Source organism: Dendrobates tinctorius, unplaced genomic scaffold (assembly GCF_039654945.1).
Source record: "Dendrobates tinctorius isolate UK_male_01 unplaced genomic scaffold, ASM3965494v1 ptg000037l, whole genome shotgun sequence".
Lineage (NCBI taxonomy): Eukaryota > Metazoa > Chordata > Amphibia > Anura > Dendrobatidae > Dendrobates > Dendrobates tinctorius.
The window spans coordinates 703202-729510 of record NW_027361705.1 but is presented as its reverse complement, the minus strand read 5'-3'; the positions used below and the strand labels follow the sequence as shown (position 1 = coordinate 729510).

At 44.9% G+C, this 26309-nt stretch overlaps 1 protein-coding gene across 5 annotated transcripts in view; it reads right to left on the bottom strand.

Annotated features, from left to right (window-relative positions):
• Positions 1 to 26309, bottom strand: part of LOC141088006 (protein arginine N-methyltransferase 7-like) — a 235930-nt gene that overhangs the window by 103857 nt on the left and 105764 nt on the right. For all 5 annotated transcript variants that reach the window (XM_073573838.1, XM_073573840.1, XM_073573839.1 and 2 more), the window contains 2 exons: positions 12400 to 12629; positions 8601 to 8781 (listed from right to left, as the gene is read on the bottom strand). In XM_073573838.1, coding sequence (XP_073429939.1) covers positions 8601 to 8781; positions 12400 to 12629 — 411 coding nt within the window. The remainder of the gene's footprint in view (positions 1 to 8600; positions 8782 to 12399; positions 12630 to 26309) is intronic.

The following is a 26309-nucleotide window of genomic DNA, read 5'->3' as shown; positions in this document are numbered from 1 at the left end:
AATTTATGGAACGTGGTTATCCCCAAACTACATTGGGAGACGCTTTGGGTTCACAGGGGACGACACGAACAAAAACAGCTTCAAGGGTACCGTTTGTCCATACTTACCACCCGTACGTAAATATCTTACATAAAACCATAAGAAAACACTGGAATTTACTACAAATAAAGAAAAAGCCAGCTCACCGGTAGACGCTTGCAGGTACTTGGAGCTTCGTGCAGACCAACGTTCATGAAATAGGAAAGAGAAGTCGCTCCAGCTGCATAAAAAATCTTCTTTTATTAGATATGAGTAAAATGCCACATAATAGAGTTCTCCATGAGCTCACACCAGACTCAGGTAACGTAAGGGCTACGCGTTTCGACCTATTAAGGTCTTTGTCAAAGCCACATCTAGTCTCTAGTCGAACGAAACTATATATACAAGACTAGCCAATAGGTAACATGCAATGCATCACATGATGCCTAATTTAGGTCCTGCGCAAAAAACATATAATATACAACACAACAATAATTAAAACCATTAATAGTAGTGCAACATCAAGTCATGTCTTTTATTTAGACCAGTTGGATATCTTGTGTTTAGACTATAAATCCAAAAAGCCTCTCGGGTGAGAAGCCACCGTCTCAAATCTCCCCCTCGAGAGGACATTTTAACCGGTTCTATTCCTTGTATTTTAAAATGAGTTGTACTCCTGGCATGACATTCTATAAAATGTTTGGAAGCCGCTGATGTATTTCTTCCAAAATTAGCGGTATTGGTGATGTCATATAAATGCTCTCTTATGCGTATTTTAAGTTGTCTGTTCATACAACCGACATAAGATAAATTACAGGCATCGCAGTTAATTTTGTAAACTATATTTTTTGAGTTACAATTAATATAATTGTTAATTTTAAATTTTAAAGTGCTGCCATTGTTATTAAATTCCTTAGATATCTGTGCATGCTTGCACATTTTACAGCAAGTAGCGCCAAATTTGTAAAAACCTTTGTAGTTTAACCAATTTTTTCTAACTCTACTATTGGATGAGAACAAACTGGGTGATAATCTATTACCTAGCGAAGGTGCTTTGCGAGACACCACATTAACACCTGGCATTGAGTTTTTGCAACTTTTCATCTTCATATAAAATGGGCAAATATTTTTGTATGATTTTTTTGATACCAAAAAGTTGCGGGCTATATTGAAAACAAATATAAGGTTTGTTTGCTATATCTTGATTTTTTCTTTTGCTACTAGATAGCATGATTAACTCTTCTTGTTTTTTTGTACTATTTTTTGTGCTCTTTTTAATGTCCAATTCGGATACCTCCTATTTTTTAATTTCTTTGTAACATGCTCAAATTCATTTATAAGGGCATCTTTGGAACTGCAATTACGTTTGATACAAGTATATTCACCAGCTGGAATGGATTTAATTGTTTGTTTGTTATGGCTGCTACTTGCATGTAGTATGGTATTCCCACTAAGCGGTTTATAATGCATTTTGGTTGAAATGGTGCCCCCAATGTTACCTATGAAATCCAAATCCAAAAAAGAAATACTCCTTGGATCAAATTTGTAAGTGAATTGAATGTTGTATTTGTTGGAATTGAGGTATTGTACAAAATCCGGTATGGCAGATATATCTCCACCCCAAATAATCAGGGTGTCATCGATATATCTACCATACCAGATTAACCGCTCAAGAAACGGATTGGAAACGGAATAAATAAATTCCGACTCCCAAAAAGACATGACAAGGTTGGCAAGGGAAGGTGAATATTTGGCACCCATTGCCACACCCTTGGATTGTTAAAAAAATTGACCATCAAATACAAAAAAATTGTGTGACATTAAAAATTAAACCACCTGTATGATATAATTCTGTCACTTAATAGAAAAATTGCTGTACTTCTGAAGATGAAACTGCAGTGCCTTAAGTGCTACATCATGAAAAATACATGTGTATAACGAAATAACATCACATGTGACCCATACATAATTAGAGGACCAGGTTTTTTTGGAAAAAATGCCCAAAATTTGCTTGGAATCCTTAATGTACCCTGGAGTACGCTGAACCAAGGGTTGTAAAAGCGAGTCTACCCATTGGCATAGGTGTTCATTAATAGATCCAATGCCCGACACTATCGGGAGGAATACCATCAGCTTTATGTATTTTGGGGACTCCATAAATGATTGGAAGAACAGGGTTCTTGACTTCCAAAAAATCAGCCTGAGCAGTGGTTAGTATTTCGAGACTGAGACCTTCCTTAATGATAGCACTACTCTTTACACCTATTTCTTTAGAGGGATTATTTTTAAGATTTTTATACGTGGTATTGTCTGATAATAATTCAATCATTTTAGAATAATAATCTGATGAATTTAACACCACAACCATTCCACCCTTGTCAGACATTTTTATAACCAAATCTGGTATCTCCATTAATTGTTTTAATATATTCCGTTGCTTAAATGATAAATTTCTTTTGGATTTTTTGGAAAATTTAGTTTGGTTATAAAGAATGTGTAATTCTTTTTCCACCATCTCCTGAAATCGATCCATACAACTAGATCTCGTTTGTATGGGATAAAAATATGGATTTTTGATTACAAGGGTGGAAGATTGATCAATTTTGTCTGTATCTTGTACTGTAGACAAATCTAAATCCTGTAAATTAGTTAGTGCTAACTGTTCTGCGAAATTCATATTAACATATTCATTGTCATCAGACCCATAATGTTGTGAATGAGATGCAATGACATTTGTATCATGATCAGTAAAAAAATGCTTTTTTACCGTTAAATTGCGCATGAACTTATTTACATCTAAAATGGTGGAACAAAGGTCAAAGTCCTGGTCAGGAACAAAGTTGAGACCTAGAGACAAAATTTGTATCTGTTCTGCTGTAAGATGTACAGACGAAACGCGTAGCCCTTGCGTTACCCGAGTCTGGTGTGATCTCATGGAGAACTCTATTATGTGGCATTTTACTCATATCTAATAAAAGAAGATTTTTTATGCAGCTGGAGCGACTTCTCTTTTCTACTGGAATTTACTGTCTACCGCCCACCCTGATATTCCTGATTTTTACAATCCATTTCTTCCCTGTTATAAAAGACCTAATAATATACGGTATTCACTTATCAGGGCAGACATAGGCCCTAGACAAAGAGTCTCCACACAGAGATTTATACAGAATCCTCGTACAGGCACGTAACCCTGTCTACATTGTCATCAATGTAACAATGTACAAAAAGGCGATGCATTTTTTCACCCACATTCGGGCAAAAAATACCTCATTAAAGACTTTGCCACCTGTGATACTAATTATGTGGTTTATCTTATTAAATGTCCTTGCGGGCTCCTCTATATAGGTGAAACGACTCAGGCCATTAAGGACAGGATAAGTAAACATACATCTACCATTAGATGTAAAAATTTACTTCTTCCCTTACCCTATCATTTTCATACAAACGGACACAGTGTTTCACAATTGAAATTCCAGGTAATCGAACATGTCCCAGTCCCTAGACATGGGGGTGACCGAATCAGGACTTTGAAACGACGAGAATCCTACTGGATTCACAAGTTACAAACATTAGCCCCCAAGGGATTAAATAGGGACTATGACCTATTGTCTATTATGTGAAATTTTTGTGAAATATTCAATAATTTTGTTATAATGTCTGTGTTCTCAAAGTTGTATTAACGTATGAAAAGAGGGAATGCTATACATGCTAAAATCCAGAAATGTGCTATTATTTATTGGTGTATGGCCGCCATCATATATATTAATACTTCTCTCTCTTTATTCCAGAGCCATCTTTACTGATTTCAATTGGCTATCCTCACGTATGACGTCCGTTTGGACTTCACTATATCACTATCCTACTTGACTGCAAATTTCTGTAGTGGTAATATTAGTTCTTTTATAAAGACTATTACAGAGTGTATATACGTCTGGTCTTCACCGCCTGTAGTATCACATATTATTTTGCACCTATTTTCTATAACACCACATGTCCCTGCTAAATGTATCTTTTATTATATGCATCAACTCGTTCTTGCACCTAAAATGAGCCAGCTATTAATGATTGTACTTATTTTTTCGATTATATGGATGTCAGCAACTGCGTATCCTACATGTGTCACACATTTCCTAGCCCTTTCCGGTATTTGGAACGCAATAGCTCTTTTAGGTCAGTCTGTGCAACACATACACTAGTCCTTTCCGGTATTTGGAACGCAATGGCTCCTTCCGGTCCCTGTACATGTGATGCATTCATTAGCTACTTCCGGTATTCGGAGCGCTACAGCTCCTTCCGGTTCATGTAACACAGGACAGCGCTCATTATTGACATACACGCAGCCATCAACTTCCGGTTCATGAGTTCCAGTACACGCGGGCCTTGTCCCACCTTTCACCAATTTATATTTGCCGCTTATACCCCATGAGGTGACCAGACGAGCAGCGGATACTGCGTCCAGCCCGGTATGCCCTAACACTTCACATATTTGGTAAGCATATATACAAGGGTTTCCCCCGCTAGTGCTTCTTATTTGCACATATACCTCCACGGTCCTTACCGCTCAGTATATTCTCTCTACAGCCTCATATGGGCCAGAATTTTTCAGAGTGACACAGATATAGCATTAACAAGTATTAACCCTTCATTTAACTTCACACTACGTGTATTTCTTTGTGGTTCTCATACATGTATTATTAATAGGCACAGAGCCTTATTACTCCATGAAGTCTGACTCCATGCTCAGTGCTCATAATACCCTCCGATATACCAGGTATTGATTTTCTTATAGTCACACTCCCATTAATGTTTATTGTGCACTATATACTCACCTGCTCTACGGTTTTCCAAACACAGCGCAATACTTCCTAGGGACAGCTGGAGAGTATAATATTTACCTGCACGATATCTTCAAAACAGGTACAACTAATGTAACACCTCTTTTCATGTTTTGGTCATCTATTTATTATAGGAGTCCATACCACTCTTTCTTCTATATTCTAATAGCAGTCGTTTAGGTTATTCCTTGTCTGTTTATTTATGCTTTTGTTTCTCTCCCCTCTCACCTGGTCCTCCTGATGCATTATTACCGTATGAGATTTATCAATGTATTTTTCTGATGCATTAGACTGCACGTCTGGACACAATTATTGTAAATATTTATTGGATATTACTGTATTAATCATGAGGACTTGTTATGACTTTTTTCTTCTTGTATCTGTATTGTATTAACTACAGCAGACTGACGAAGGCCGGTTGTAGGCCGAAACGTCTCTGAGACTGCATAAAAATAAAATAAAACATCATCTTTAAAGGATCATTCAGTTGAGTGCCAAGTTACTTTATTATTTCACTTGGTCTGGGTAACCTACTTGTGCACCTTGTGGTTGTGCCACGCTATACTTGACACAACCTGACCTGAAACATGGTTGTTACTCCTGAATATCCTCCTGTAGAGTAAAGGAAACACAGATCTGCTACTTACTGGCACAGGCTGATCTAAAACGGTCGCCCTTCTCATGCATAGCAGAGTGTGATGAATCAATAGACAACCCTGGCACAATAACATCACTAAAAAGCTTTGGCAAGTATCCAGAATTGCAGAACGGCGTTGGAAGAGAACACATTCGCAAGACGACTTCACCAAATTCAAACAAGCAACACTCGCATTCAAATCAGTGTCCTGCTCTGCTAAATAGGCCTACTTTACTTGCCTTGTATCTTCCTTATCCCACAACCCCAAACAGTTGTTCAACACTTAACTCCCTCCTCCGCCCTCTGACTTTGCCACGCACTTAAAAAATAAGATCGACCAAACAAGTCAAGTCTTTATTGTCCAACCACCACAACCCCTTTGTATACCAGACCAATGCCATAACCCCATAATGTCCCTCTCCAAAATCACTGAAGGAGAGCTTGCTCATCTCATCTCCAAATCACACCTCACAACTTGTGCACTTGACCCCATCCCATCCCGCCTCCTCCCATCGCTAACCCATCTCTTCAACCTATCATTAACTTATGGTACCTTCCCTTCTGCTTTCAAATATGCCACAATCACACCTATCCTCCAAAAGCCATCCCTTGACCAAAGCGTTATGTCCATCTATCGCCCCATATCTTTGCTCCCATTTGCTTCCAAACTCCTTGAGCAGCAAGTCCACGCTGCTTTCCTCTCACTTTACATCTAACTTGCTCTTCGACAACCTACAATCTGGCTTCCCTCTCCACCGTTCAACTGAGACTGCCCTGACCAAACTTACTAACGACTTACTTACAGCCAACGCTAACAGACAATTCTCTATACTCCTCCTTCTAGACCTTTCCTCTGCCTTTGACACAGTTGACCACTGCCTCCTACTACAGATCCTTTCTTCCTTTGGTGTCATAGACCTTGCCCTATCCTGGATCTCCTCATACCTTACCAACCACGCATTTAGCGTTTCCTACTCCCATAATACCTCCTCATCTGGCCCTCTCTCTGTTGGTGTCCCTCAAGGCTCAGTCCTAGGACCCCTTCTCTTCTCAATCTATACCCTTGGCCTGGGACAACTCAAAGCTCTATGGCTTCCAGTACCATCTATATGTTGATGTCACTCAGATTTACCTCTCTGGCCCAGATGTCACCTCTCTGCTCTCCAGAATCCTGAAGTGTCTATCAGCCATATCCTCCTCCTCTCGCTTCCTCAAGCTCAATATGGACAAATCTGAACAAATTATCTTTCCTCCATCTCGCATACCTTCCCTACCCGATCTATATATCACAATAAATGACATCGTACTTTCCCCCTGTCCCAGAAATCCGCTGCCTCGGAGTAACCTTTGACTCTGCCCTGTCCTTCAAACCTCACATCTAAGCTCTGGCCACCTCCTGTCGCCTCCAGCTTAAAAATATTTCCAGAATCCGTCCTTTCCTCAACCCTCACTCTGCCAAAATGCTTGTGCATGCCCTAATCATCTCCTGCCTCAACTACTGCAACATGCTCCTACTGTGGCCTATCTAACATGCTTGCACCTCTCCAGTCAATCCTTAAAGGGGTTGTCCGGGCTTTTCACATAATCTCAGTGCATATCTGGGCTGCAGAATGCTGACAATAAGTAATTTACCTTCTGTGGCCAGTTTGCAGTGTTTGCTAGATATCATCTCTTGCTTTTAAGAAAAACGTCCAGGGGGGTTTGTTCTGGCACTGAAATGAGAACTGGTCACTTCCTCCTCAATAGTTTCACTTTCCATAGATCACTGTTCAGCGTGTGTCTGGGGGAGGAGGAGCAGCTGCTCTCTGCACTGAGGCTGCTAGAGGGGGAGGATTTGTTACTGTGTGAGGAGGGCCTGTTGCTATGGAGGGTGGGGTTGTTGCTATAGAGGGCATGTTTTTAGTAGGGTAGGAGGAAACGACCATTTCTCATTTCAATGCCAGAACACACCCCCCCTGGACGTTTTTCTTACAAGCAAAAGCTGATATCTAGCAAACCCTGCAAACTGGCCACAGAAGGTAAATTACTTATTGTCAGCATTCTGCAGCCCAGATATGCACTGAGACAACCCCTTTAAGGCTGTGTGCACACGTTTCAGATCTTGATGCGTTTCCGGAAGCGCGGAACTGCATCAAATCCGCAGTGTAGTACAGTAACAATGACAGTCAATGGGAATTTGAGAATTGCTGTGCACATGCTGCAGAAAAATCAATGCGGATTCGCAGCATTTTATTTTCCGCAGCATGTCAATTCTTTGTGCGCAAACGCAGCGTTTCTGCACCCATTGACTATACATTGAGTAAGGCAAATCCACACATCAAAAAACGCATGACAATCCGCAACAAATCCGCAAGTAATCCACAAGAAATCCACATCAATTCCGCATGAAATCCGCAAGCATTTTGGCCTGCGTTTTCTGCCAAGAGATGCAGATTCTGTGCGGAAAATTCAGCAGACCAATCCGCAACGTGTGCACATATCCTAACTCTGCTGCCCAACTAATTAATCTCTCTTCTCATTCCACTCCTGCTTCCCCTCTTTGCAAATCTCTTCACTGGCTCCCAATTTCCCAGTGTATACAGTTTAAACTACTAACACTGACCTACAAAGCCATCCATAACCTTTCTCTGCCGTATATTTCCAAACTAATCTCCCAATATCTTCCCTCACGTAATCTCCGATCCTCCCAACACCTCCTTCTCTCCTCCACACTTATTCGCTCCTCCTTTGGAATTCTTTGCCAACAGGTCCGGGTATCCACCACATTTGGATATGTCAGATGGAACCTGAAAACCCACCTCTTCAGGAAAGCTTACGAACTGTAATGACCACGCGGCCACCTCAACACCATCGGAGCTACTGCAAACCCCCAACCTACTGTCTCCTTCCCCATAATCCTGTAGAATGTAAGCCCACAAGAGCAGGGTCCTCTTTCCCCTCTGTACCAGTCTGTGATTGTTAATTTGTAAGTGATTTGTATTTTGATGTCACCCCGTTTCATATACAGCACCATGGAATCAATGGTGCTATATAAATAATAATAAAACATTGCTGTTACACCTAAATATCCCCTATACAGTAAAGGAAGGAAGAACAGATCTGCTCCTTACTGGCACAGGCTGTGGCGCGGGATACAACCAGCCCGGCTTCATGCTGCAGGTGATTGTAGCTTCCGGGTCCATGTCAATGTCCCACCATGACAGTATCACTTGCGCTGCTCCACTGTCCAGTGATGTGAATTGGACGATATGAGACTCTGCAGCGCTGCGGACCTGCTTGCTAAAGTCCAGTCTGGTGAAATAAATACACGATGATCAGATTACTAGAAAGAAGCAATTTTACATTCACTAATCTACAGTAAGAACACAAACGTGTTCAATACAGATATGAGATTATCCTGACACAAATACATACACCCCCTTCTATTACCCAGTAAAGTATCTGGTAGTGTGCAGCATAATAGCTTGTGATGATACACCCCCTGCACACCCTGACATTGGTCCTCTATAGGGTCTGAAGACTTTAGCGAGACCCACGTAATGCTCGGTTTGTATTCCACACTATCTATAATAATAAATACCCTAACCAGCTTCCGGTTGTAACAACTTCCGTCCAGTTGTAACCGGTGACGTCACCACACACACACACGCACATGTTAACCCTCAACACACCACACCGCCTCAACACACACTCCTCTCACCTCCACTCATGTCCACTCACTCTTTCACTCCACATACGTTCCTTTCTCTCACTCCGTTTCTCATACTCACACAGTCATCGTCGCTGCCCCGACATCTTCCTCCGCCGCTGCGATCCAGGATCCAGACGTTCTCCAGGCCGCCGACATGTTCTTGCGGGACGCCATCTTGGATGTCGTGAAATCCCGCGAGATTCAAGATGGCGTCGCCGCAACAATATGTCGCTGGCGTGGACGACATCGGGATCCAAAAAGATGGCGTCGGCGAAATCTCGCGAGATTACACCGACGTCATTTTGGATCCCGATGTCGCCCATGCCAGCGACATGTTGTTGCGGCGACGCCATCTTGAATATCGCGGGACTTCACGACATCCAAGATGGCGTCCCGCAAGAATATGTCGCTGGCGTGGGCGACATCGGGATCCAAAATGGCGTCGGCGTAATCTCGCGAGATTTCGCCGACGCCATCTTTTTGGATCCCGATGTCGTCCACGCCGGTGACATGTTGTTGCGGCGACGCTATCTTGAATATCGCGGGATTTCACGAAATCCAAGATGGCGTCCCGCAAGAACATGTCGGCGGCCTGGAGAACGTCTGGATCCTGGATCGCGGCGGAGGAAGATGTCGGGGCAGCGACGATGACGGTGTGAGTATGAGAAACGGAGTGAGAGAAAGGAACGTATGTGGAGTGAAAGAGTGAGTGGACATGAGTGGAGGTGAAAGGTGAGAGGAGTGTGTGTTGAGGCGGTGTGGTGTGTTGAGGGTTAACATGGCAAGAGGTGTTAACGACGTCGGCGAAATCTCGCGAGATTTCGCCGACGCCATCTTGCATTCGTGAAATTGCGTCATTTACCTCACGCCGACTTGCTGTGCGGACGCTTGGCATTGCCTGTACCACCATAACTACTGCTGCCTTGGTCCTATGCCTGTTTACTGCCGGTGTCTAATTACTGGACCAATTTACCTGTACCGCCATAACTACTGCTGCCTTGCTCCTCTGCCGGTGTCTAATTACAGGACCAATGTGCCTATACCGCCATAACTACTGCCTTTGTCCTCTGCCGGTGTCTAATTACAGGGCCAATTTGCCTATACTGCCATAACTACTGCTGCCTTGCTCCTCTGCCGGTGTCTAATTACAAGGCCAATTTGCCTCTACCTCCATAACTACTGCTGCCTTGCTCCTCTGCCGGTGTCTAATTACAGGGCTAATTTGCCTCTACCGCCATAACTACTGCTGCCTTGCACCTCTGCCGGTGTCTAATTACAGGGCCAATTTGCCAATACCGCCATAACTACTGCTGCCTTGCTCCTCTGCCGGTGTCTAAATACAGGGCCAATTTGCCTCTACCGCCATAAGTACTGCTGCCTTGCTCCTCTGACTGTTCACTGCCTGTGTCTAATTACAGGGCCAATTTGCCTCTACCGCCATAACTACTGCTGCCTTGCTCCTCTGCCGGTGTCTAATTACAGGGCCAATTTGCCTCTACCGCCATAACTACTGCTGCCTTGCTCCTCTGCCGGTGTCTAATTACAGGGCCAATTTGCCTCTACCGCCATAACTACTGCTGCCTTGCTCCTCTGCCGGTGTCTAACTACAGGGCCAATTTGCCACTACCACTTCATAACTACTGCTGGGCAATTACAGGGTCAATTAGTATCTGTTTACTCTACAATACTCCAGGACGCCTTCTTCACTGCCAGATAACTGCCAAATAGACGCCTTTACCTGTGCCAACATGAGTCATAACAAAAAGTATGCCAATGCCAGTGAAAGGAAAGCAGCTTTAGCACTACGACAAAAACAACGCCGTGCTAATGAGACTCCTGAGGAAAAACACCATCGCCTTGAGAAGATTAAGGCTTATAAACGCCGTCGCCTCACACACGAATCCCCTAACTCTAAATCCATAAGATTGTCTGAAGAAGCCTCTGCACGCCGTCACCGCCGACAACAGACGGCCTCTTCCTCATCATTATTATTAGACTCACAACAGGATGCTTCCACATCAGCATGTGGAACAATTTACTGCTACACTTCATCCCATATGCCGTTCACTGACATAACTAATCAGCAATCTGTTTCTGCCCTATCAATACCACCATTTAATACCGATGCACAGTATGCCAATGCCAGTGAAAGGAAAGCAGCTTTAGCACTACGACAAAAACAACGCCGTGCTAATGAGACTCCTGAGGAAAAACAGCATCGACTTGACAAGATTAAGGCTTATAAACGCCGTCGTCTCACACACGAATCCCCTAACTCTAAATCTATTACATTAGCTGAAGAAGCCTCTACACGCCATCACCGCCAACAACAGACGGCTTCTTCCTCATCATCTATAATAATAAATGCCCTAACCAGCTTCCGGTTGTAACAACTTCCGTCCAGTTGTAACCGGTGACGTCACCACACACACATGCACGTTAACCCTCAACACACCACACCGCCTCAACACACACTCCTCTCACCTTTCACCTCCACTCACGTCCACTCACTCTTTCACTTCACATACGTTCCTTTCTCTCACTCCGTTTCTCATACTCACACCGTCATCGTCGCTGCCCCGACATCTTCCTCCGCTGCCGCGATCCTGAATCCAGACGTTCTCCAGGCCGCCGACATGTTCTTGCGGCGACGCCATCTTGGATTTCGTGAAATCCCGCGAGATTCAAGATGGCGTCGCCGCAAGAACATGTCGCTGGCGTGGACGACTCGGGATCCAAAAAGATGGCGTCGGCGAAATCTCGCGAGATTACGCTGACGCCATTTTGGATCCCGATGTCGTCCACGTCGGCGATGCCATTTTGGATCGGCGAAATCCCGCGATAGTCAAGATGGCGTCGCCGCAAGAACATGTCGCCGGCGAGGACGACGTCGGGATCCAAAATGGCGCCGGCGGAAGAAGATGTCGGGGATCGTGGAGCAGCGGCGATGACGGCGTGAGTATGAGAGACGGAGTGAGAGAAGGGGTCGTATGTGGAGTGAAAGAGTGAGTGGAGATGGTGAAAGGTGAGAGGAGTGTGTGTTGAGGAGTGTGTGTGTTGAGGGTTAACATGGCAAGAGGTGTGATGCTATCGCATCCTCCCGATGCGATAGCATCGGGCCATAATCTAGTCATACATAAATGACTACTGAGTTGGTACGCATAGTCTCCATGGTACATATTGACGACAGCGTCTTCTTCCCGTCACTGTCTTCTTACCGGAAGACAACTAGGATATCACTGAGAGGTGTGAAGTCACCCGGGCTTAGCTGGCTCAGCTGCACGTCACATACTGAGGAGGATCCAGGACAGCTTTGCATTTCGGGTGGAGGCTGAATAGTTCTGAAATCCAGCTGCATGGGTAAGAGTTTATTCCAACTCCAGAGCCTGCGGGATTCCACCACTTGAGCATAAATGGTGGCTCGGTGAGGAACAGCTTCCCAACGGTCCTGGTAAGAGAAGGGCAGAGATGTTTGGTTATATTGCAACTGTACAGGACATGACTGCATGAATCTGAATCTTAAAGAGATTTTCTGCAGTAACTCCCTCTTTGCAGCTAAGGAGACCTGGCCATGAGGTTATTTATGATCTCCACTGTTCCATTACACTCCATTTTTGACATCGCATGACATCTCTGTGCCGATAATGTTGCAGCTTCAAGCTCAAATTATATTTCCCAACAATTGTTTTACACTTAATATCCATCTTTGAAAAAAATGATATAGTTGGTGTCCCCAAAATAAAACGAGGCGTACTCACCATCTCTTACCCCTATGGAATAAGTGCAAGTCGCTCTATTCTTCTGACCATTAAGGCCTGTGATTGGCTGCAGTGGTCAAGTAACTGTTAGCGGGATCTCATCCAAGGAGCACATGGTGTCTTGTTCCAGCCATTACCCGACTGCTGGAGCCAATCACTGGCCTCAGTGTTCAAGTGACTGAGGTATGGATCGGAATTGCTTCCTGTTCCAAATGAATAATTACAAAAGAACTGTTTGCATAGAACAAGGGAGCCCATCAAATATGATTTGTGTAGTTGCACCCCTATGACAGTATGGGCTGGGCCACTCTTTTCTTTCTTGTTTGAGATTGCTTGTGTCCTGGCACATACCAAGCAGCCAGCGCTAGGTCTACGGGGTAAGAGACATGGAGAGCCTCCCATTTTATTTTGCATTTACACTGAGTACATTTCTGCACAATGGTAGCGATCTTACATCACGATAGTGGACGCTTTATAGTTCTATTAAATTGATTTTCCTCTCTTGACAAAATATCATTAGTGTGAAGTGAGCCTACACTACCACAAGGAAACAATTATTGTACATAAAGAAACTTTTCATTATATATTCCTAGAAAAAGACTTCTATTTCCCACAATTTTTAAAGGGAAACAGTCATTAGGTTGTACCAATATAATGTAGGCTCAGCAACACCCCGCTCTCTCTGTTACAGAATTCTGGGATGGTTCTCTAGGTCCCCAATCCGCTCTGCAAGAAAAAAAAATAGAGCTTCTATAATACTCACAGACGGCGCGGTCCGGTCTCTCGTCTTGATCCGATGCCCCCTTTCTTCTTATAATCGCCATCCTCCTTCCCCGTTTTGTGTGGATGACGCGTCCTACGTCTTTCAGACAGCGTCTCCCATGACGATCCTGTGCACACTTCTCTCTGTCCTGACAATGGCAGAGCAAACTGCTGTAGTGCACATTTGCCGGCTTTATCTACGGGTTATCGTCACTCTGTGGCCTTTCCCGGCACATGTGCACCACAGTACTTTGCTCTGCCCTTGGCGTGGCAGAGAGGAGAGGTGCGCCTGTGCAGGAGCATGATGGGGAACACTGTGCGCAAGATGTGGGACACTTCATCTATGCTATGAAGGGAAGGAGGAAAGCAATTGTGAGAAGAGAGAAGACGCCGGATCAAGACCAGAGACGTCCATCAGACCGCAGTGTATGGCAGTATAATAAGAGCTCTTTTTCTGCATTGCAGAGCGGACTGGGGACATACAGACAATATTCTAGAGCGCTGTAACAGAGAGCTTACAGGTGTTGGCCCTACTTTATATGGGGAAACCAGGTGACAGGTTCCCTTTAATACTTTTTTATGTCTCCTGCCTTGATAATTTACAATCAAAACCTGATCAAATCTGTCTGCAGTGAAGGATCAAACTACAACTAATACAATAAAAGTTCTAAGGAGAGGGATTGGTGAGAAGCTTTAGGGACATAAGAGCAGAAGTGTCTAAGGAAAAAATGCTAGAGGATTCAAGTGCAGTGGGAAAAGCCTCTAAAAATACTGGATAAAAGTCCTACAATAACCAGAAATAATGCTACAGGAAAGATATATATCTTTGTACCGTGTTAGCCAGTAGATAGAAAAATATTTAGAATTGAGAGTCCTCAGTGGTTGATACCTTTTAATGGCTAACTGAAAAGATGGTAACAAATTGCAAGCTTTCAAGACTACTCAGGTCTCTTCATCAGGCTTGACACTAGTCTATGCCTGATGAAGAGACCTGAGTAGTCTTCAAAGCTTGCAATTTGTTACCATTTTTTCAGTTAGCCATTAAAAGGTATCAACCACTGAGGACTCTCAATTCTGAATATTTTTCAGAAATAATGCTATTCCTCATGTACCCACATACAGCTTGTGCTGAAAAGTCACCTGATCGCATTATGTCATGTTGTTCGGACTCTCAGCCTGTAAAGTTGTGGAAAATGTATCAGCAAGTGTTTATTGTATTCACAATAGAGCACAGATCATCTGGTGAAAGTTAGACATTTTTCCATTTCATATGAATGGAAAAAAAACAACTCATTCAGGAATTGATGGCAGTAACACATCTTAGAAATGTTGGGACAGGCTTAGCATGAGGAAAAAGTAAATGGTACTAATGAAAAACAGCTGGAGGATAAATTTTTAACAAAGTCACATGACTGTGTAAAAAAAGAGCACGTTAGAGAGGCAGAGTCTCTCAGAGGCAAAGATGGTCAGAGGTCACCAATGGCCAATATTGGATGCTCGCGATCTATGGGCCCTCAGGCGGCACTGGATTAAAACCAGGCATGAATCAGTGCCAGAATACATCCAGAAATCATAGTCTATCATCACAGTTTTCCATGCAATGCACAAATGTATGTTTAAGCTCTATCATGCAAACAAAAATTCATATATCAATGCAATCCAGAAACACTGTTGTATTCTCTAGACCAAAGATCATTTAAAATGGACTAAGGCAAATGGAAAACAGTTCTGTGGTCAGACGAAATAAAATGTGAAATACTTTATGGAAACCACGGAAGACATGTCGTGCGGACTTGATAGGAGAGGGACCATCCAGCTTGTTATCAGCACACAGTTCCTGCTTCTCTAATGGTATGAGGCTGCATTAGTGCCTATGGCAAGGACAGCTTATACAGTACAGACCAAAAGTTTGGACACACCTTCTCATTCAAAGAGTTTTCTTTATTTTCAGGACTATGAAAATTGTAGATTCACTCTGAAGGCATCAAAAATATGAATTAACACATGTGGAATTATATAATTAACAAAAAAGTGTGAAGCAACTGAAAATATGTCTTATATTCTAGGTTCTTCAAAGTAGCCACCTTTTGCTTTGATTAATGCTTTGCACACTCTTGGCATTCTCTTGATGAGCTTCAAGAGGTAGTCACCGGAAATTGCCTTCCAACAGTCTTGAAGGAGTTCTCAGAGATACATAGCACTTGTTGGCCCTTTTGCCTTCACTCTGCAGTCCAGCTCAACCCAAACCATCTCGATTGGGTTGAGATCTGGTGACTGTGGAGGCCAGGTCATCTGGCGTAGCACCCCATCACTCTCCTTCTTGGTCAAATAGACCTTACACAGCCTGGAGGTGTGTTTGGGGTCATTATCCTGTTGAAAAATAAATGATGGTCCAACTAAACGCAAACCGGATGGAATAGCATGCCGCTGCAAGATCCTTTGGTAGCCATGTTGGTTCAGTATGCCTTCAATTTTGAATAAATCCCTAACAGTGTCACCAGCAAAGCACCCCCACACCATCACACCTCTTCCTCCATGCTTCACGGTGGGAACCAGGCATGTAGAGTCCATCCGTTCACCTTTTCTGCATCGCACAAAGAAACGGTGGTTGGAACCAAAGATCTCAAATTTAGACTCATCAGACCAAAGCACAGATTTCCACTGGTCTAAGGTCTATTCCTTGTATTCTTTAGCCCAAAAAAGTCTCTTATGCTTGTTGCCTGTCCTCATACGGGTTATCGTCACTCTGTGGCCTTTCCCGGCACATGTGCACCACAGTACTTTGCTCTGCCCTTGGCGTGGCAGAGAGGAGAGGTGCGCCTGTGCAGGAGCATGATGGGGAACACTGTGCGCAAGATGTGGGACACTTCATCTATGCTATGAAGGGAAGGAGGAAAGCAATTGTGAGAAGAGAGAAGACGCCGGATCAAGACCAGAGACGTCCATCAGACCGCAGTGTATGGCAGTATAATAAGAGCTCTTTTTCTGCATTGCAGAGCGGACTGGGGACATACAGACAATATTCTAGAGCGCTGTAACAGAGAGCTTACAGGTGTTGGCCCTACTTTATATGGGGAAACCAGGTGACAGGTTCCCTTTAATACTTTTTTATGTCTCCTGCCTTGATAATTTACAATCAAAACCTGATCAAATCTGTCTGCAGTGAAGGATCAAACTACAACTAATACAATAAAAGTTCTAAGGAGAGGGATTGGTGAGAAGCTTTAGGGACATAAGAGCAGAAGTGTCTAAGGAAAAAATGCTAGAGGATTCAAGTGCAGTGGGAAAAGCCTCTAAAAATACTGGATAAAAGTCCTACAATAACCAGAAATAATGCTACAGGAAAGATATATATCTTTGTACCGTGTTAGCCAGTAGATAGAAAAATATTTAGAATTGAGAGTCCTCAGTGGTTGATACTTTTTAATGGCTAACTGAAAAGATGGTAACAAATTGCAAGCTTTCAAGACTACTCAGGTCTCTTCATCAGGCTTGACACTAGTCTATGCCTGATGAAGAGACCTGAGTAGTCTTCAAAGCTTGCAATTTGTTACCATTTTTTCAGTTAGCCATTAAAAGGTATCAACCACTGAGGACTCTCAATTCTGAATATTTTTCAGAAATAATGCTATTCCTCATGTACCCACATACAGCTTGTGCTGAAAAGTCACCTGATCGCATTATGTCATGTTGTTCGGACTCTCAGCCTGTAAAGTTGTGGAAAATGTATCAGCAAGTGTTTATTGTATTCACAATAGAGCACAGATCATCTGGTGAAAGTTAGACATTTTTCCATTTCATATGAATGGAAAAAAAACAACTCATTCAGGAATTGATGGCAGTAACACATCTTAGAAATGTTGGGACAGGCTTAGCATGAGGAAAAAGTAAATGGTACTAATGAAAAACAGCTGGAGGATAAATTTTTAACAAAGTCACATGACTGTGTAAAAAAAGAGCACGTTAGAGAGGCAGAGTCTCTCAGAGGCAAAGATGGTCAGAGGTCACCAATGGCCAATATTGGATGCTCGCGATCTATGGGCCCTCAGGCGGCACTGGATTAAAACCAGGCATGAATCAGTGCCAGAATACATCCAGAAATCATAGTCTATCATCACAGTTTTCCATGCAATGCACAAATGTATGTTTAAGCTCTATCATGCAAACAAAAATTCATATATCAATGCAATCCAGAAACACTGTTGTATTCTCTAGACCAAAGATCATTTAAAATGGACTAAGGCAAATGGAAAACAGTTCTGTGGTCAGACGAAATAAAATGTGAAATACTTTATGGAAACCACGGAAGACATGTCGTGCGGACTTGATAGGAGAGGGACCATCCAGCTTGTTATCAGCACACAGTTCCTGCTTCTCTAATGGTATGAGGCTGCATTAGTGCCTATGGCAAGGACAGCTTATACAGTACAGACCAAAAGTTTGGACACACCTTCTCATTCAAAGAGTTTTCTTTATTTTCAGGACTATGAAAATTGTAGATTCACTCTGAAGGCATCAAAAATATGAATTAACACATGTGGAATTATATAATTAACAAAAAAGTGTGAAGCAACTGAAAATATGTCTTATATTCTAGGTTCTTCAAAGTAGCCACCTTTTGCTTTGATTAATGCTTTGCACACTCTTGGCATTCTCTTGATGAGCTTCAAGAGGTAGTCACCGGAAATTGCCTTCCAACAGTCTTGAAGGAGTTCTCAGAGATACATAGCACTTGTTGGCCCTTTTGCCTTCACTCTGCAGTCCAGCTCAACCCAAACCATCTCGATTGGGTTGAGATCTGGTGACTGTGGAGGCCAGGTCATCTGGCGTAGCACCCCATCACTCTCCTTCTTGGTCAAATAGACCTTACACAGCCTGGAGGTGTGTTTGGGGTCATTATCCTGTTGAAAAATAAATGATGGTCCAACTAAACGCAAACCGGATGGAATAGCATGCCGCTGCAAGATCCTTTGGTAGCCATGTTGGTTCAGTATGCCTTCAATTTTGAATAAATCCCTAACAGTGTCACCAGCAAAGCACCCCCACACCATCACACCTCTTCCTCCATGCTTCACGGTGGGAACCAGGCATGTAGAGTCCATCCGTTCACCTTTTCTGCATCGCACAAAGAAACGGTGGTTGGAACCAAAGATCTCAAATTTAGACTCATCAGACCAAAGCACAGATTTCCACTGGTCTAAGGTCTATTCCTTGTATTCTTTAGCCCAAAAAAGTCTCTTATGCTTGTTGCCTGTCCTCAGCAGTGGTTTCCTAGCAGCTATTTTACCATGAAGGCCTGCTGCAAAAAGTCTCCTCTTAACAGTTGTTGTAGAGATGTGTCTGCTGCTAGAACTCTGTGTGGCATTGACCTGGACTCTAATTTGAGCTGCTGTTAACCTGCGATTTCTGAGGCTGGTGACTCGGATGAACTTATCCTCCGCAGCAGAGGTGACTCTTGGTCTTCCTTTCCTGGGGCAGTCTGTTATGATTGGGTCACCGAGGAGGAGAGCAAGACTAAGCTAAGCCACAGACAACCAGAGAGGTTGGTAACTAAGCGGATTGCAGACTCCTGATCCTATCCACACAACTAGAAGTAGCCGGGGAGCGTACCTACGATGATCCTAGACGCCTCGACACAGCCGGAGAACTAAATAAGTCTAAAGCAAGAAAGGGGAAATCTAAACTACCCCAGAGCAGACCCCAAAGGAATAGATAGCCCCCAAACATATATTGTCAGTGAGACAAGATGAAAATACAAACGCAGGTAGGAAAATAGACTGAGCAAACGATGGGGTTCACACTAACTAGACAGGACAGGAAAGACACTGTCTGCAATCACGCAAAAAAACCCTGCAAAAAATGTCCAACACGTCTGATAGAAACATACTGAAGTCACACAACTTTGCCCACAATATCAGCACTCTGGTATATTCTGAAAGCAGAGCAAAAAGAGGCCAATCTAATAAGGGACAAAAACAAACTGGCACAAGCAGTAACAAAAGGATGGAAATTCAGCACAGCCCCAGCAGGAGCTGGCTGACCACACAAAACTGAAATAGACAAAACCAGATCAAATGTGAACAATAGCAAAAGAACACTTAGCTGAGCATGCAGGGACTGAGCTGGAAACTAAGATCTCGGGAAGCAGGAAAAAAATCATGAGCAGAGACAGAGGGAGTCGGCTGTCTTAAATCCAGTCAGAAACTCTAGATCTCCAATCGTCCTCCTCATTATCAGGTGGCAGGCCTCTGTTAATTAGATCAGCTCCATCACCTCCAGTAAACACCAGAGGGAGCCCAGAAAGAGAACTCGCGACCCCTCTGTCAATGTAACCAGCTCCACTACTTTCACTAGTAACCAGAGGTAGGCCAGAAAGCGAATTCAAAACAGTACCTCCCCTTGAGGAGGGGTCACCGAAGCCTCATCCACACCACCAGGCCGATTAGGATGGGCCCGGTGAAAAGCACAAACCAATCTATCGGCATGAATGTCAAAAGCAGAGACCCAAGAATTATCCTCCTGGCCATAACCCTTCCATTTGACCAAATAGTGGAGTCTCCGTGTAGCCAAACGAGAATCCAATATTTTCTCTACCTCATATTCCACATTGCTTTTAACCAATAAAGGGTGTGGTGTAATGACCACTGTGTCCACTAGGGGGCGTTGTGTGGATGTCCCAAGAGAACGGATGAGTGGCAGAATCCTGAAGGATAGTTATGTATCTCAAAGTGGGTGGCTTTGAGATGGAGACTTGTGTATGTGTGATCAGCAATATCATTACTGAGGTGTTTTTCTAAGTGTAAGGGAGAAGTCTTCAGGTAACTAGAGAGATGGGCGGGTTCTGGTTACCTACAAATCCACCCAGGGGTGTGTCTGAAAACGCCTATAGTAAAAGGCTTTGTAAGTGTGTGAAGGACCTGTGATGAGGTCATAGCCATGTGACCCAGTGGGCGTGGCTACGGACCATATAAGGTGGTCAGGGTAGGTCACAAGGGTGAATGCTGGGACCTGATTGGTCCAGTTTGGAAGGTCCTGTGAGGAGAAGGATCTCCTCACTAACAGCCTGTGGAGCGGCTGTGTGTGTAATGGCGGCCAGCGTCTGAGAGTCCCTGAGGAGTGAGTGGATGTATGCAGCCTGAAGAAACAGCCATATGGGAACCCTGACATGGGTGAGATAACCCTGGGGCTAAATAGCCTGTTTAATGGACGCTATGCTGTAATGTGAAGTTATATAATGGACGCTACGCTGTTGTATATTGCTGCTGTGGTTTATGATGGTGAATAAACCTCACGGATTGATATGGTTTTATGAAAAACCCGTACCGGATGTGATTCATTTGCTGAAAAGCGAGTGTCTTCCAACCATGGACGACAGCGCTACCTCACAATTGGTGGAGAAGCTATGGGCAGTTGTGTAACCTTGTTGCTGGGAGCAACGGATAAGGACTGCATAATTCGGTGGCAAAGAGCAACACTAATCCAGGAGGGCTGACGGTTGTGGAAGCCGTGTGATGTGCTGCTGACCGGCCACGTGTGAGCAGAGCCTGTGACGGCCTGCAAGTGGGGAAGCCACTGTCCAGCTGTGGTTCTGGAAACCGTGGGGCGGCCTAGTGAGTAAGGCACTGTCCGGATCAGTGAGCCCAGTGCGACCGCTTCCCCAGGAGAAAGAGACTGGTAATTGCTAGGGTGCCTCTGCGGAGAAGAGGTACCCGAGGACCTGTGTGGGCAACACAGGAGAAACGGACTGGTGTTCGTGCGGTACTGACCTGGGTCAATGAGTAAAACGGTGACCCGTGTGGCCGACACAGATATCGGACAGGTGTTCGTGTGGTACTGACCTGGGTCAGTGAGGAAGACAGTGTACCTGGAGGGTTCAGTGAGGAAAGGTCCTGGAGGGTCAGCCCTGGGAGAAGAGTCAGATCCCAGGAGCACGTGGTGTGACCTTGGACCTGGTGAGGCACGAGTGTTGGGCAGTCTCAGGCGGAGACAGATTTCCTGAAGAGCCCCCACCGAGCCCCTGGACCTGGTGAGGCCGGTGTTTGGGGAGACCCTGGGAGGAGGGTCGCTCCCTGAATCGCACCCGGTGCGCCCTGTGTGTTGGACGGTCTCAGGTGGAGACAGGAGCGTCCTGAATAGCACACAGTCAGGACACGTGAGTTTTTTTGTGGTGTGTTTTTTCTTCTTTTTTCTCGACTCAGCGGGGTTACGAAGGTGACAAGCGGCTTCCGGTGGATCGGCGGGTCCACGAAGATGGCACAGCAGGAGCTGCAGTGACACCAGCCTCTGTGTGTGAACAGCAGCCGGTGGTGCCGGTGATCGGTGACAGCACAAGCTGTGGTGGTGCCAGGAAGGACTTGTGTGGTATCGTAAGAGACATAGGTGGTGCCAGCAAGGACTTGTCTGGTATCGTGAGAGACATAAACTGTGTGGTGTGAACTGTGGTCTGAGAAGACCGGTATAACGGACATGGGGAGATCCCGAAAAGGGGTGGAGTCCCAAAAGGGGGCGGTGACCCAAATCGGGGTAGTAGCCCAAAAGGGGGTGGAGTCCCAAAAGGGGGCGGAATCCCAGAGGGGGGCGGTGACCCAAATTGGGGTGATGGTCCAGAAAGGGGCCGAGTGTGAAGAAATGGTAGCACTGGTTGGCTCAGTGGGTATGTCTGGGAAACCGCGGTGTGCATGTATGTCGTTTCCAGACAGTGGGTTATACTTTCCGGAGCATGACGGACCGCAAGTGTGTACTGTGATGCTGCACCGGGAAGGAATCTCGGGACGGTTGGACTCCAAGAGTCAGGTGACTCTGGTAGGAACTCCTCTCACTTTCTGTCTGAGAAAATGGCCCAGGTTCGTTGTAAACATAGGGTCACGGTGAACTATGTGCTAGACAGAGTGGTGTTTGAGGGGCCCAGAGGCAGTGAGTGCCAAGGTGGCGGGATACCACCAGAAGTAGGGGCGACCAGAGAAAGAATTGCGTCAGATGAATTTACTGACCTGACGTCACCTGAAGGGTACCACAGTGTGAATGAGAATGGTGTGGTAAACAAAAAGAGCGGAGCTGACACACGGATAGAGAGTGTCTTGGGGGTTCACCATACGATGTGGTGTGACTGTGACATGTTGTTGCCAGTAGCCACCCCACTAGGACAGAATCTAGTGCTGTGCTGACAAACTCGTGACAAAACTGACACTGACCTGGTGGATAAGACGGCGGAATTAGTCACACGGTTAGTGAGTAACTGGAGGGATGACTTAATCTCTGAGGGTGACTGTGGCTCTGAGAAAGAAAGGGAGCACAGAATAGAAGGGCTACAGAAAGAAGTCTCTGAGCTCAAAGGCCACATGGTAACGTGGCAAGGACTGAATAAGGCCCTCAGAGAAGAGGTGGATGAACATGTCAAACAAGAAAGAGTCCTGAGACAAACGGCTGAGCACAGGGTCGAGGAGCTCGAGAAAGAAGTCTTGGAGTTCAGAGGTCACCTGTCAACCTGGCAAAGTGTGAACAAGAACCTCATGGAAGAGATGGAGGAACTCAGAGGAGTAGTTAACAGTCTTCTGCGGGAGAAATTGGACGAAGACTTACCGCGGGTGAGCGCGAGTGATAAGACAGAACTGCCAGTAGCCATCATGGCAAAGGGTCATGAAGTGATCCCATCGTGTGAAGTTGGTGAGTTAAGAACTAAAGAAGACAGTCACCCGGTCGGGGCAACTGTAGTGAGGGAAGTGTCCGTGGTAAAGCCAGAGCCTTCGGTCCAGGAAGAGAGCAAGACCCCGACCTTCCAGTCTGTAATTGATGTACCAGAAGACATGCAAGAAGCCTGTGCTGAGGAAGGTGTGCATGAGGCTTTCAAAGAGGCGGTCAAAGCCTGTAAGGTGCACTGGGCACCTGAGACTCGGCAGTTGGTGATAGTATCAGCCAGAGAAGATACATCAAACCGAGTAGCTGTCTTGAAAGAGATGTATCTACAATGTCTCCAAACCAAACAGCTAGTCAGGCGGAGTAATGTGAAGGCTGCTCAACGCCTGGAGTTAGCCAGGGAGGCTATGGATCGTCGGGGTTTGCGGAAAGATGTGGTTCCGGTACCCAAAGCTCTGACTGGGAGAATCATTGGAAGATCCGGGAAGGTAATGCAAGACCTTGTGAATATCTTCGATGTGGTGAGGGCGAGGATCCCTCCTGATGATGAAGACCAGGTATCCAGTGAAGTGGGTAGAATTCCCATCATGGTGGTTTGCTCCGCGGAGAGCCTGAGAGACTTTCGGATGCTCGTGGAGTACCGAGTGAGGTACCTGCAAGAAATTGAGCAGTTGAGGCTGGACCGTCAGCGAATTAATAAAGAAGTACGGAATACCAGGTGGCGGCCACCTCCAACTCAAGATGCAAGGACCCGAAGGGTTCCTCCAAGTAATGACATGGCAGGTGGCCGAAGAATGTCAGCAAGTGGCAGTTCGACGGGCCGTGAAAGGCTGAGAGAAGGCATTTCCTGTGAGACGCTGAATGGGTCAGACTCAGGCCAGACAGTAGGACCGATTAAGACTGATGACCGTACCAACCGGGAGAGCCGGTCAGTGGGAGAACGGTCAGGTGACGAAGCGCACTCTAGGAGGGTGGTGACTAAACAGTGTGTGATGACGCAGACAGACTGCAACTGGAGGGTCAAAGACAATGACCGATATTTTGAACGCTGGGGCGGGGGAGGCATAACGTAGAAATGAGGCCGGATGACAGAGGGAGACGGTTCTCTCGACCTATGGGGCAAGGTGTAATTAGTGCCCGGTTTGGAGATCCTGTTGTAAGATTGTGTGTTCAACCCCACAAGTTTGAACAGAGGGGCGGGGAATGTGGTGTAATGACCACTGTGTGTGGATGTCCCAAGAGAATGGATGAGTGGCAGAATCCTGAAGGATAGTTATGTGTCATGAACTCATTTTCTGCTCCACCAGTTGAGAGTTCCCCTTCCATTCTCCCTCTAGTGGTGACAGGAGGTAGTGCGGTTGGTTTAAGTGGTAGTGATCCGCCACCTGATGAGAAAGATAACGATTGGATCTCTGGAGTATCAGACTGGATATAAGACAGCCGACGCCCTATCCGGGTGCTGGTGATTCAGTCTGCTTCTCAGGTCCTGGACTTCAGCTCTCTTCCAGTCTTCTCAAGTTAAGTCTGTTTTTTGCTAATGTTCACACTTGCTCTTGTTGGTCAATTCAGTTTGTTGTGTAAGCAGCCTGCCCCTGCTGGGGCTAGGCTGAAATTCCACTCCTATTAATCAGTATTTGCCAATCTGCTTTTTGGCCCTTATTAGATTGGCCTCTTTTTTGCTCTGTCTCATAATATTTCAGAGTGCTGATATAGGTTTAGAAGTCTAGTGACTTCAGGGTTAATTTTGCTATCAGAAGTGTTGGACAATATTTTTGTAGGTTGTTTTTGGCAGATTGCAGACAGTGTCTTTCCTTTTCTGTCCTTTTTAGTTAGCCGGGCCCCATCGTTTGCTCAGCCTATTTTCCTGCCTTTGTTTGTATTTTCATCTTTTCACCGTCAATACATGTGGGGGGCTGCCTTTCCTTTGGGGTCTGCTCTGGGGCAGTTATTTTTCTTCTTTTCCTTCTTTAGGCTTATGTAGTTCTCCGGTTGTGACGAGGCGTCTAGGACCAACGTAGGAACGCTCCACGACTGCTTCTAGTTGTGTGGTTAAGATCAGGGATTTGCAATCTGCATAGTTACCAACTTCTCTGGTTTTCTGAGACTCAGCTTTTTGTCTTGTTTTTCACCAGCCATACCGCAGATTCTAGGGTACTCAAAAGCAGGAAGGAATTGTTAGAGAAAAAAAAAAAAAGAAAAGAGTCAGAAATTTTTATTTTTTTTCAAAGTATTTTTTCCTCTTTTTTCTGGGGCCGTAGGAGGATTTTTTTTTTTCCTAAAGGAGATTAAGCAACTGTCTGATCGTGTGGAGCAGCATGCTGCTGAAGTACAGGGAATTTCCGCCTACCTTATTCAGTCACATGCTGCTGAACGCAAGATTCCTACTCCTAATGTGTTTTCTGGGGATCGGTCTAAATTTCTGAATTTTAAGAATAATTGTAAATTATTTCTTGCTTTGAAGCCTAACTCATCGGGGAGCTCTGTGCAGCAGGTTAAAATTGTCATCTCCTTGCTGTGCGGCGATCCCCAAGATTGGGCTTTTTCTCTGACACCTGAAAATCCTATTCTGACTAATGTGGATGCATTTTTTTCAGGCCTTGGGGGTTGTTGTATGATGAACCTAATGCCACTGATCAAGCTGAGAGAACCCTGTTGGCATTAAACCAGGGTCAGGATCCTGCAGAGTTGTACTGTCAAAAATTCCGAAAGTGGGCGGTCCTTACTACATGGAATGATAGTGCATTGGCAGCTCTCTTTCGGAAAGGTTTGTCAGAGACCGTAAAGGATGCTGTGGTGGGATTTCCTGTTCCCTCTGGTCTGGATGGCTCTATGTCATTAGCCATTCAAGTTGATCGGCGTTTACGTGAATGTAAAACTACACGGGAGGCGCTGCCACCTTTTGAACAAATGTCTGAACCTATGCAATGTGATGGGGTTTTGTCTAGGGCGCAACGTCGGGAGTTGAAGGCATAATA